The 12334-nt window shown below is 44.4% G+C and overlaps 1 protein-coding gene across 4 annotated transcripts in view; it reads right to left on the bottom strand.

Moving 5' to 3' along the window:
- Positions 1-12334, bottom strand: part of SLC24A2 (solute carrier family 24 member 2) — a 287097-nt gene that overhangs the window by 84203 nt on the left and 190560 nt on the right. For all 4 annotated transcript variants that reach the window (XM_055428161.2, XM_088837683.1, XM_088837684.1 and 1 more), the window contains one exon: positions 10050-10158. In XM_055428161.2, the coding sequence (XP_055284136.2) occupies positions 10050-10158 (109 nt within the window). The remainder of the gene's footprint in view (positions 1-10049; positions 10159-12334) is intronic.

Here is a 12334-nt window from a genome sequence, read left to right as displayed (position 1 = left end):
ATGCCAGAGGAGACTTGCTATCATGAAGAGTTCTCTGGAATTACATGGACTCACCATGATTTTTAATTTCTGCCAGTGATGGTGGTTCTGGCCTGAAGTCCTTAGAGTTGAAGCAAAGCTACCTTTGCTATTGGCCATATGGGATTAAGTGCTGCCAGTCTGGGAAGGTCAAAGAGAGAAATCACCAGCACACAAGTAGCTCCAGAGGCTGTTGCAACTGCATTGTTAAAACTCAGATACAACAACGACATTTATGCTGGTTTTCGGGAATTTAACTAGACTGGGGCAAGCACTGGCTTCTGTTCCCCTAGAGACTTACCTAAAGTGGGGGCTTGTAAAGGGAAATGTTCTTACATGGCGTGACCACTCACATCAGCCTGCAATAGGAATGTGTTTTATGAATGAATGAATACATGAATCCATACACACAAACAGGAAACAAATTTGTAGACCCTTAAGTTTATATAAACCACAATGCTGATCACTCGTTATGTGAGTGTGTGCTCCTGAACACGTGTGTATCATATAGTCTCACTGAGTCCCAAGACAACCTATAAAGGACAGTTTGATGTGGGTCACGAGATTCTTTTTAATGACTGAGGTGAAGAGGCCAGATTTGGTGGCTTTGCTATCATGAGATTCGTAGAGAAATGGACCCTGACAGCAGCTTGAGGATTTGTTTTTACAGTATGACAACACCCAGAGGTGAGTGCCCCACATGGTGCAAATTGCAGACCAAGAGACACACTAGCAAGAAACCTGACTACCGCCGGGGGAAGTGTCTCTGAACCGAATGCAAATCGTCCAACCTGCACTCCATGACGAGAGGCTCAGCTATCGATGGAACAAAGCAGAGACGTCTTTAATGTTTCATTTGAGAGAAAACCCCTCTGAATGATGTTTCTACATCAACACGCTTTAGGAATGGGCCATCACCGACAAAAGTGAAGTGCTTTTCCACCTTCACTGATTGCGCCATCCTTTGGGGGCATCATCACTGTGGCATCTGCTTGCTGCTTTCTATCTTGGGAAACTCTCTGGGTCCCCCGTCTGAAGGAGTTCTAAGTGCATCTCTAGAGCGTGTGATAAGTTCACGAGAACAAAGATGAAACTATAACTGAATGGATGCCTCATTGCTTTTTTCTTTCTGTGTGCAGTGTTTACTTTCAAATGGCATCAGGTCAATGATTTGGTTACAGACCTTTGTCGACTTGACTTCAAGGCAAGCCTGAGACACACACACACACAGAGCGCCTATTTCTACCCTCAAAAGCATTCATTTCAGGGAGACCATTCACTTTCTCTTCATGCCCCAAATGAAATGTATTTGTAATGTGTACAACACAAAGAGAGATTCAATTTCGACCATCTTTGATGTTCAAATCTGAGAGTAATGCTCTACTATTCCCCAAAGAGAGGAGCTATTTAACTTGTCCCCGCATTTGCGCTATGAGAGGCATTAATAGCCTGCCTTCCTCTATCCAGGCATTTAAACCACTGTCATCTTATTAAAAACAAAGCCAGCAGATTGCATTTTATTCTTTCCCAGTGAAGACTTTCACTCCTGTTGCCTGTCCACTCACCAGCTGGGGCAGCATGCAAGCATCTTTCTCGCTAATTTAAACTGATCCATGATTTGGGACCAAAAGAAAGGTTATAATACTGCCTTTCAGGGATAATGTCTCCACATTTTGAATCAAATAGACATGAAAATGACTTTCTTCTAGGATCAAATGACAATATTTGAAAGTGCATATTGAAGCCGTTTTTAAAAACAGAAACTGGGGAAATAGGTTCTGCTGTTGGGTGAGAAAAAAAGAAAACACAGCAAGCAAGTGAAAGTTTAATCTTCGTGTCAGCTTCAAATTAACACTTAAACATTAATGTTGAAGCACTGAAGTGATTTTACAAAATAGACATGTCTGGCTGTATGTATGGGAGATGGACACACGGCTACAGATGAGAGTCCTGTGTGGGTACAAAGTGTTCCAGCTCTGAAGGCAGATTTAGGAGCTGGCTGACCATGAGCAAGTAATGTCACCTCTCTGAATCTCAGTTTCCCCAGAGGCAAAGCACAATACTTCCCATAGCCACTGACTGGAGAATGACAGGACGTGATTGTCAGGTGTGTGGCCCTGAGTAATAAGCACTTCAAAAGTTCCAATCTCTTGTTTTTTCTCTTCAACATCATCTTAGGCCTTTAGTTTCTGGCACTGAAATGACACACACATAGTTATGGTAGATGCATACACAGACATACACAGGTATAGACACTCACACACACACACACACATACACACAGACATGCAGACACAGATACATATATACACAATACACAGACACCCAAACAGAGCCACACTGATACACAGACACACAAACACACACAGAGAGACAGACACACTGCAAGTGCCCTTGGACAGGAGAGCCCGCTGGGGCAGTCAAGCAGGCAAATAGTCACACGGCCGCTCATCTCAAAGAAGCCCTGGCTCGGTTAGGCCAACCATGCACAGCTTGGGTTTCTCCAGCCACTTCCATTGCCCTCGATCCCTCACCACCTTCTCTGCCTGCCCATGTTCCTCACTGCCTTCGAGAACTGCTCTTGAAGGTCACTTTCTCTGAAGACACCCTTTCCGCGTGGCCCTGCCTAGGTTCACACCTAGGACGACGTTCCCGAAGAACTGGCAAGCGCAGCGCACCTGCCCTGACAGCTTCCGCTGTCTGCGAACCAGCCGGGCTTCCGCACTTGTCAGGACGTGATGTCGAGGCCGTGAACGCGTGTGCTTTCACCACCTCCGGAATGAGGGCCTTGCTCCATTACAGGGCTGATTCTATGCTCTAGGAAGCCCCTCTCCCATCCCCTGGTGCTTCCGCCAGAGCTGGCAGACCCCACAGGGCAGGTGCTCACAGCTTCTTCCTGCTCCCTGAGGGCCGCCTCTGGGGAGATCCTGGTTGTTTCTGGTCCAGCCTCCTCCCCTTCCTCCCAGATCCTTCAACCAGAGCACCTAAAAGCTGCTGCTCCGTGATACATCTTGATCTCTGCTGGGTGTATTTTCCCTTTTTGTTCTTTGTGAAAACTGCCTTTGCTCTTTCTGCTTATTCTATATAAATTTCAAAGTCAAATTCTGAAGTTCCATAAACATATTTTTGGGATTTCAATTAGAATTGAGGTGCATTTAGAGTTCCATTTGAGAACTAATATCTTTATAATATACCAACATTTATTTAGATCATCTTCCATGTTCTTCAGAAATGACTACTGTTTTTGCACTAAAGTTCTTAAACATTTTCTTTGGGTTAATCCCTGGCACTTTTTGGTTTTGTTGCATTTTGTTGAGTGGGTCTTTATTTATTTTATGTTTGACATTGATGGTTTATAGGAAAGCAATTGAGTTGGGCACACTGATAAAAGGATCTGATATGAGTAAACTCTTAATAATTTCAACTATTAAAAATATTTATTCTTCCCTGTGGGAATCTCTTTGAGCAAAAGGTTATGCTGTTACTGAGAAACAAGTTTGAAAACCTATAATCTAGGGTACAGGGAAGATAGGGAAACAATAAATAGTGGCTACTCATTTGTGAGGCTTTATTATCAAGATGTCCTGGAATTCACGTCACCTTGCATTGCCTGAGTCAGACTGATAAAGCAGAGATGCCATCAGGATGTCACAGGATCTTAGGGAGGAAAATGAGGGACCAAAACTGTCCTTTCAGAAAAGCAGGGGAAAGGCTCTCAGGACACCCTTCCAGTCAATTTAAATGAAAGCAACATAAATGTGTTGGCTGGAAAGTGACAGCAGAGACCAGCTGTGTGACGTGAAGTGAATTTACCGTGGGGGAAGCTTGTCTGTCTTTTAATAGCAAAGAAGGCAGGTATCGTACTGTGAGTATGGTGTCATTTTCAGATATCTCATTACAGGATTCTGAAGATTTTTGTCATGAAAATAGTCTCAAGAGAAACACACATCAGGCCTGGGGACCTGCTGTTCTAAACTGTCTCGTGCCCTGAGGTTAAATAATCCTTTAATTCAATTACAAGCCCCCTAGGCTAACACAGTATTATCCCTGCTCTTGTGTTTCTGAGGTATCAAGTGCACTTATTTGTTAAACTTTGCTATTGATAATAAAATTGCTGTTATGATGAAAACATGTAAATCAAAATTTGAAATTCCACAAGGAAGGAGACATGACTGCTTCTCACTACTGCAGAGACAGCCATTAACTGAATAGGACTTCGTGGGTCACATCCAAAGAGTCTTTTGACAGAGCATTGATTAAGATAATCTACATGACTAGTCATATGTTTTTCAGCAGAAACATTATATAAGCAAGCACTCATTCAATCCACTCAACAAACAGGGATTGGGATCCATGTACTCTGGGCCCTGGAGATAGAGGAGTGCCTGCCCTGTCCAAGATGTAAGGGTAGAGACAGGAGACAAACAACAAATGCATATATTCATGGTGGTTGTGGACAAATATATTGAAGGGCAAGGAAGGTCCAGAACTCTGCTTTATTATCATGGTTTTGATTTTGCTGTTTTTCAAAAACAGCAACTGAGTCAGATCTTTCTCATCAGGTGACATGTGTACGCTGACTTGCAGGAAGGGAAAGCAGGATGGAGAAAGTGTCATTTGGATGGGGCAGGAGGATGCTGGGAGTTTGTGAGGAGCTGCTAGTCAGTCAGAGGCGTGAAGCAAAGGGAATGACACCTGAGAGGAAGGAGAGAAGGGCAGAGAGAGGAGCAGAGGATTGGAGGGGGAAAAGGAGAGTGGGGACGGAGGGAGGAAAGAAGAGAGGCAGGTCACAGGGGGCCTGAGCGCCACCACTAAAACCAGGCCTTTTCCTGCTGGTGAGACGGTTTTGAACTGAGGTGCCGTCTGTGGGATCGCACAGAGTCGGACACGACTGAGTGACTTAGCAGCAGCAGCAGCAGCAGGGCATGATTTCACCTATGTCTTGGGGTAACCAGGCTCCTTAGACAGCAGGTATTGGGATAGGCTTTTGCTGGGGGAGGATTCAGGGCCACCGTGTAAAATTTGGACTCAGGGGCCATCAGAGAATGTTTTAAAAGGGAGGAAGAAGGGGAACATTTCATCTCTTTGTAAATCAGGAACTTGAAAAGACAGGATGAAGGTCTAAGGATGAGGAGAAAGGGAACCCTCTGACTTTCACTGGGGTTGCCCATGGAGTTTCATGTTTGAGAGGGCAGAGAGCCCACTTCTGGTTCCTTTGTAGGTCAGGGTGGTCACATAGCCCTGTCCCAGCCCACGTGATGTAAGTGGAAGTCTACTTCTGGGAACACTAAGGGTTTTCTGATTTTAAAAAAGACAGCTGTACTGTCTTCTCACCCAAAGCAGGTTGCCTATGGCTTTGTCCCCTCCACACTGTGTAGTTTGCCCAGAAAACGCCACTGAACTATGGACAGATGAACCACGATGTGTGTCCCTGAAACAGACTGGGTTAGACGAAAGGTGGTTCAAATTCTTTGGCATCTTCCCATACAGAGGTGGAGTCTCCTCCTCCGTGTCCTGAGTCTGGTCTGGCCTTTGGGATGGCATGACTAGTGTTAGACTATAGTAGAAGTGACATTCTGGGACTTCCCAGGCTAGGTCATGGGAAGCCCTGCTCCTATTGCCTGGGCCTCTTGGATGGTTTGCTCATGGAGCTCTCAGCCACTGTATGAGAAGACCAAGCATATGGAAAAGCCCTGTGACAACATGGACAGTCAGGGGCCCAGCTGAACCCAGCCTCCCAGCTGTGCCTTCAAAGGTGGCAGATACAGCAGACATGTGAGCAAGGCCCTTTTGGATCCTTTAACCTGCCCATCTCCTACCTGAATAACATCAAATGACCTCCACTGAGACCACCTGCAACAGAAGAATCACCTTGCTGATCCCTTAACCACCCAAATTCCTGATCCATGAAATTATGAGCAGGAGTGATATGGGGGTGGTTTTAAGTCACTAAGTCTTGGGTGCTTTGTTACGTATCAATAGATAAGAAACACAAACACTGCCGGATCTTGTGACTCAGGCTCAGAGGCTGAACCAACCACCAATTAAAGCTTTTAGCAAGGGCTCCATCACTGAATTGACACCTGAATGGCACAGATTAGAAATGTCTTTCCATAGGTCATCTGTCCTGGATGATGTCGAAAACATCCCTTATGAAAAGGGACTGCCTGCCATGCTGTGCCAATGCATGACTCAGCGAGGCAGATGCCAGGATCATCAATCAGTGCAACAGAGAAGCCACCGCAGTGTTCATGCCATCAACCTGGTGACGTAACCAGCATGCTCTATATTGTTAAGAGGTGACAGTTTGGCACGAGGATGTGTGAGTTCAAGTGATTAGATGCAAACAAAAAGAGAGATGACTATTTCTGAGAGCTTGGAATGTTCTTGGAATGGGAAATGATTGTGAATTTTTTTGGGGAAAAATACCGGAGCAATCTGCTTTCTTGGCAACGTGCTGTGGAGCAATTTGAAAGCACTGAAGTACTTTCCATATTTTCTAATCACTCAAATCCAGAACTGATTATGGCTCTCTGCATTCTCCCAGATTCATGCCATTGGAGCACTCCACGTCTTTCAGGGAGAGGCTTCACCTTGAAAGGAGGTGCCTGGATTTAGACAGCACATTTTGCTACAGCAGGAATAAACACTTTAATTGCAGTACAGCCCTACAAGGGCCAGGTGTTTCAGAAAATCACGGATGGCCTGACTCCGAGACAACCCAGATTCACCCTCTCTTATCTCACTGAAACAAAGCATAAACTTCCCACCAGATAGAAAGAGAAAAATAAGCCCTACCAGAAACTGAACTCCCTCAGACAAAAACCACAGAAATTTAGACTGTTGAGACCTATGGGCAAGGTCACACCACCCCCCCCCACAGCTGTATATATACAGATCATCTCTGGAATGAACCCCAAGAAATTGGTAGCAGTCATTTCTTCTGAAAGAACGGGGGGACTGGAGAAAACTGGGAGTTGTTGGAGGAGGAAGACTTATTTTTTTCATCATAGCCTTTTTTCCCCCAAATTTTGTTTATTTTTGGCTGTGCTGGGTCTTTGTTGCTGTGTGGGCTTTTCTCTAGCCGTGGTGAGCGGGGGCTACTCTCGAGTTACAGTGAGCAGGCTTCCCGTTGCAGTGGCTTCTCTTGCTGTGGAGCACGGGCTCCAGGGCGCAGGCTCAACCGTTGTAGTGCACGGGCTTAGTCGCTCCACGGCATGTGGGATCTTTCTGAACCAGGGATTGAACCTGTGTCTTCTGCATTAGCAGGTGAATTCTTTACCACTGAGCCACCAGGAAAGTCTCACCACGACCTTTTGAATTTTTTTAAATTAAAACATTCATATGCTGTATTATTTTTCAGTGTAATGAAACAGTAATTCCAAACCTGTATGGTACTTACAATCTGCTAGGCAATGTGTTAAATGCTTAATGTATATTCAACTCCTTTAGTCCTTATTAACAACCTTGTGATGTAGACATTATTATATATCATCCTGCTTTTTACAGATGAGGAAATTGAGGTGCAGAGAGGTTAAGTAACTTATCCAAGGTCACACAGCGAGTAAATGCAGAACTAGGATCTGGATCCAGAGAGGCTGGCTCTGGAGTCTGTCCTCAATTACTATATAACATGCCTTGCCAGAAATAAGTATACTCAGTCACTTGCTCATAATCGAGTTGGGGCAGGTAAGATAGTTCATTTCTTCTCTCACCTGTTCTTCTGGGTAATGGTGGGGAAGATGGTAGCTCAAAATAACCAAGATACAACCTTAAACCCATGGGGCTTTAGAAAGCTTTGAAACTGTGTGACTATCAGGGCATGACTATGGCCAGGTGGCTTAATCGTTCTAAGCCTTAGCAGCTACTATGTACCAGGTAGCCTGTTAGACCTTGGGGTCAACTGGTAAATAAATAGAATCCCTGTTCTCTAGAAATTTACTGTGTCCTGGGGGAGATAGGTAAGAAACAATCATACAACTTGTAAAGTGGGCAATAAAGAAAAATTAAAGGATGCACCGGGAGATGACAACTGGTGCCCTCATTTATACTGAATGGTCAGGAGGTGTCATTTACACAAAGTGCTGAAGATTGGGCAAAAGTAAAGCAGGGGAAAGTGGAAGAAAATGGGAGAAGGAAAAGTATTTTGGGTGGAGGGAACAGTCTAAGCAAAGACTCTGAGGCCAGAAAGAAGTATCTATTTTAGGACAGAAGGCATCTGTCTAGCTAACACAAAGTAAGTCAAAGTGAGTTTGGAGAATGAGACAGATGGTGTAGACCATGGCAAGTATTTCACCATTTTCCTATAACCCATGGGAAGCCACTGCAGGTTAGTAGGAGTGACACGATTTGATTTACTTTTTAAGAAAGTTACTTGGGCTGCTAGGTGGAAAATATGCAAAGAAAGAGGCAAGGGAGCGAGTGGAAGATCAGCTAGGAAGCCATAAAGATGGCTTGGAATGAAGAGCTCGCAGAGAGAGAAGGAGATACCCTTGAGATCTATTTTGGTGGTACCCTACTTTACGAAATTAATATATTAATGTTAGCTGTGAAGAGTTATTAGAAAGCATAGATTCACAGGTGTGAAAATACTTTGCCAATTATAAAAGTACTAGACTGAGGCAACTATTACTGGAGATGAAGGAATGAGATACGAGAGAGGCTCTAAGGTGCCCAAAGTCACACAGCTGCTTCGTGGCCGGCAGGAGGTTGCCCTGGGATCCCCTCACTCACTGAGATCATTTCTCTGGGGGTGACCCTGAGCAGTGGAGGGGAAAGAAGGCTAGTGACCAGGGCTAATTTCCTGTCACATGGACCTCTGGTAAAGAGAGTAATGACATTTAGGATGTTCCGGCAAACGACTGCCCCTGAGTAAACAGAGCCCAGGCTCGATGGAAGAAGGCTCCTTGGAAAACATCACGTCAGCTATGCAACTCTCTGGGCCACAAGGTGGAAATGTGTTATAACTGCAGTGCTCCACAGTGAGAGGGAGCCTGTGATCCTCACTTATTATTCTGGGTGAAGGTCCAGTGAGGGGAGACAGGACCTGGGGAGCCTCTCTCAACATCCCAGGGTATTCTTGACTTCATCTGGACCCTTGAAATTACTTAGCAAAGCTTTACATTGGTACAGAGCTCTGATTTGTGTGATATGATTTAGGAATCTCATCCCATGTGCTCATTCATTGGCAGAGACCTGTTTCCAGGTTAGTTGCCCCTGTGTAACATCGGGCTCAGTTGTAAGGTCCAGGGATGAAGGTAGAACAGAAGACTGGCAATATACGAGCCCTTTGCTAGTGACCTAACTCCGATATTTATCTGATGCATCAGATACCTATTTCCTTGAAAATTAATTTTTTTTAGCATACTTATCAGTTAGAAAAGCACAGTGTATCTGGCTTCCTTGTGAGTATAACTGGAAGAACACAACACTAGACTGTTGGTGATGGTTTATATGATGACCCTAGGAGGCGAACCAGGGTGGTTCTTCAGCCTGATCCTAAGCAGTTATCTTAGCGAGTGCGCTTTAGGTGCTTAGAAGCTTACCCCCTCATCTTCCAAGTGCCAAAGACTAGGGACAACAATAATGTTCTGCAGTGAACATCATTCCGCAAACGAATCCCAGCCCTGCTAAATCATGGAGTTCTTGTCTCTCTCTTTTTAAAGATATACAATTTATCAATTTATCCTGACATACAACTTCATTTTGAAACTGAGGAGGAAGATGAAAGAGAACTGTCATTCTAGCTGGAAGGGAGAGAAAAAGCTCTTTTGTCTGCTCTGCCTGGTAACAAACTGTATTATGCTGGAGGCATCAAAAGGCGGAATCAGCAAACGGACCTCCGCTGCTGTTGCTGGTACAAGCCTCTCTGATGGTGCACTGGGCGGTGGTGGAGAAAGCGCAGCGAAGGGCTGGGGCTGCCTCTGGCAGAGCGGGTTTGTGACAGAAGCACAAACGTGTATGAAGACAGGCCTTTTCACAGCCTCGGCCTCCGCCCCAAACAAGTCCCCAAGCCAAGGCCTGACGCTTACCTTCGGCGAGTGGGTCAAGGGTGTGTATCATGAGCTGGAAGATGCTGTTCCTCATGAGACTGTTGTGGAGGGAGGCGGAGCTCCCGCCCCGCTGCAGACGCGGCTTCACCTGAGCGGAGGAACCAGACAAAGGTGCCGTGAGCGCTCAGAAACGCAAGGCAAGCGCCTCGTCCGCCACAGCATCACACACGATCGAAGCAAAGGTGCTTGGCGTACATTCCTTCAAAGTCTCCGGAAGGAATGGCGTTCTCACGTCCTTTCCGACTAAAGGGATTAACTGCTATGGTTTCTTGAGAACTCAGTATATGCTGGTCAATGTTCTATAAACTTCCCCTCCATTAGTTGATCTCATTCTCAAACTGGACTCTATGAACTAGGCACTCTTATCGTTTCCTTTAGACGGATGAAGAAATGTAGTCTTAGAGCAGCAAAATGAGGTGTTTGGGTCGCAAAGACAAAAAATGGAGGCTACAAGAGTGGGTTGCAGGTCTGTTTCACTTAACGTCTGTTCTCTGAACCAGTGGGTGGTCTCTAAAATGTTTGGATTGCATACCCTATCAGTAAAACTTTTGAGTGTGTATATGTATATCTATCTATATTCATATGTATCTCTATCTATATCCAGACACATACTAAAATAAGTGCATATACACCATAAAACATTTACAAGAGTAGAAATCATGAAGACTAGTATAGAAAGTTAACAACAGAGGTGCTAATATTTCCCCCATGCTCCACAAGGAACATCAGGCACACATTTCCAGGTACCTCATTCCATGCGGGAACCACCACTCTCATCCATGAAGCCCTACAGTCTGTGTTAAGTGAGATCTGAAGAGAGATCCTCCTATTACGTCTCCACAGAGAACCTTCCTGACTCCAAAGGGGCCTTTAGTTTATGGGGTTTTGCAAAATGTTTCATCACACTACACATCTACAAGGAGGTTTCCTGAGAAAAGTCCCACAAGAGATCCTGTGACCAAATACATTTGGAAAGTGCTACATCCTAGGCTAACTCACCTTTAGAGTTTTACGATATGTATCAGACACTAAGATACACTAAGTCTACCGCTAAAGAAGTATGATTAACTTGGCTAACTTGAAGAGTGTTTCCGAGCATTGCTCATTCATCCCTTATTTGGTAGAACACTTATTAATAATGATCCACATGTTTGGAAGCAAACATGAAACCCACAGTAAGCCTGAAGTACTGGTAAAATGTGATTATAAGATCCAAGGAGAAACCTGAATTTTTAAGGGTGATTTTATTATACCTGATATTCTATTAGAAATAATATTTCCAGTTCTACAGGGTTTGGGGAAGAATCCGAGGGGATGACTGGTATCTCAGAACCAGATCATGGTTCACAAAGGAAGAGCCTGGGTCTGTACCCCTAGCCCAGTACTGAATCTGGTATATCCTATGGACTCCCAATGCATGTCAGAAGTCTCTACTCGAGCATCACAGGAGGAAGAATGTGGTCATATGTATCTTCATTACTAGTCCTCTCAGACTCAAAAATCTGGAACTTTAAAAAAAAATGTGCTGTGTTATTTGATTCAGAAGATTAAGGCTTAGAAAATGTTAGGGGCAAGGTTAAAAGATTTGAATAGAGTTGAAATGTAATCACTGATGACTGACCATAAAAACTCTGAAGGTCATTTCCCTGCCAAGCTTCACAATACAAAATGTGATATGTTAATTGGATAGGGACTGGAAAATGTGTTTTTGCTGTTAATAATATGTCATAATCACTGTTACTATGTTCCCTTATTTGGAGAAACCAAAGGAACTCTTCTATGGAAATGTTCCTTATCCTATGATTATATCTATGGAACTTAAAGCATTCTTCCAGGCATTATATATATATTGAAGGTATAGAGCTTCATGCAGCATTTCTTTTGATGGAACCAAAAGAAATTTGCAACCACAAAAGCCAGGTGCATGCAGACACATTAAGAAATAGATACCAAGCGTTAGATCCCTCACTGTCCCCAAACAGCGGCTCAACATCCCTTGGAATGGAATGTGAAAATACCTCACTCTTCCAAATTTTTCATGCCAAGTGAAAGAGGGGACTCAAATCCTTTTGAAACCTAGTCCCAGAAATCATTTGTCACTGAATGTAAGAATTCAGTTGACACTACTACCAGGACAGAACATTTGTACACCCGCAGATTAAACCCTTTAAGGATTCCAAGGGAGAGGATGATTTGTTGAGAGCAAGAGCCCCTCTTCCGCCCCCCCATACCCCCACCCCCATCCACAGGCACAGGAACAGGTA

This window comes from Moschus berezovskii, chromosome 7, assembly GCF_049115385.1.
Source record: "Moschus berezovskii isolate FMDL1 chromosome 7, NW_MosBer_1.0, whole genome shotgun sequence".
Taxonomy (NCBI): domain Eukaryota; kingdom Metazoa; phylum Chordata; class Mammalia; order Artiodactyla; family Moschidae; genus Moschus; species Moschus berezovskii.
Note: the sequence above shows the minus strand (reverse complement) of the source record. Positions and strands in the feature narration are given on the sequence as shown.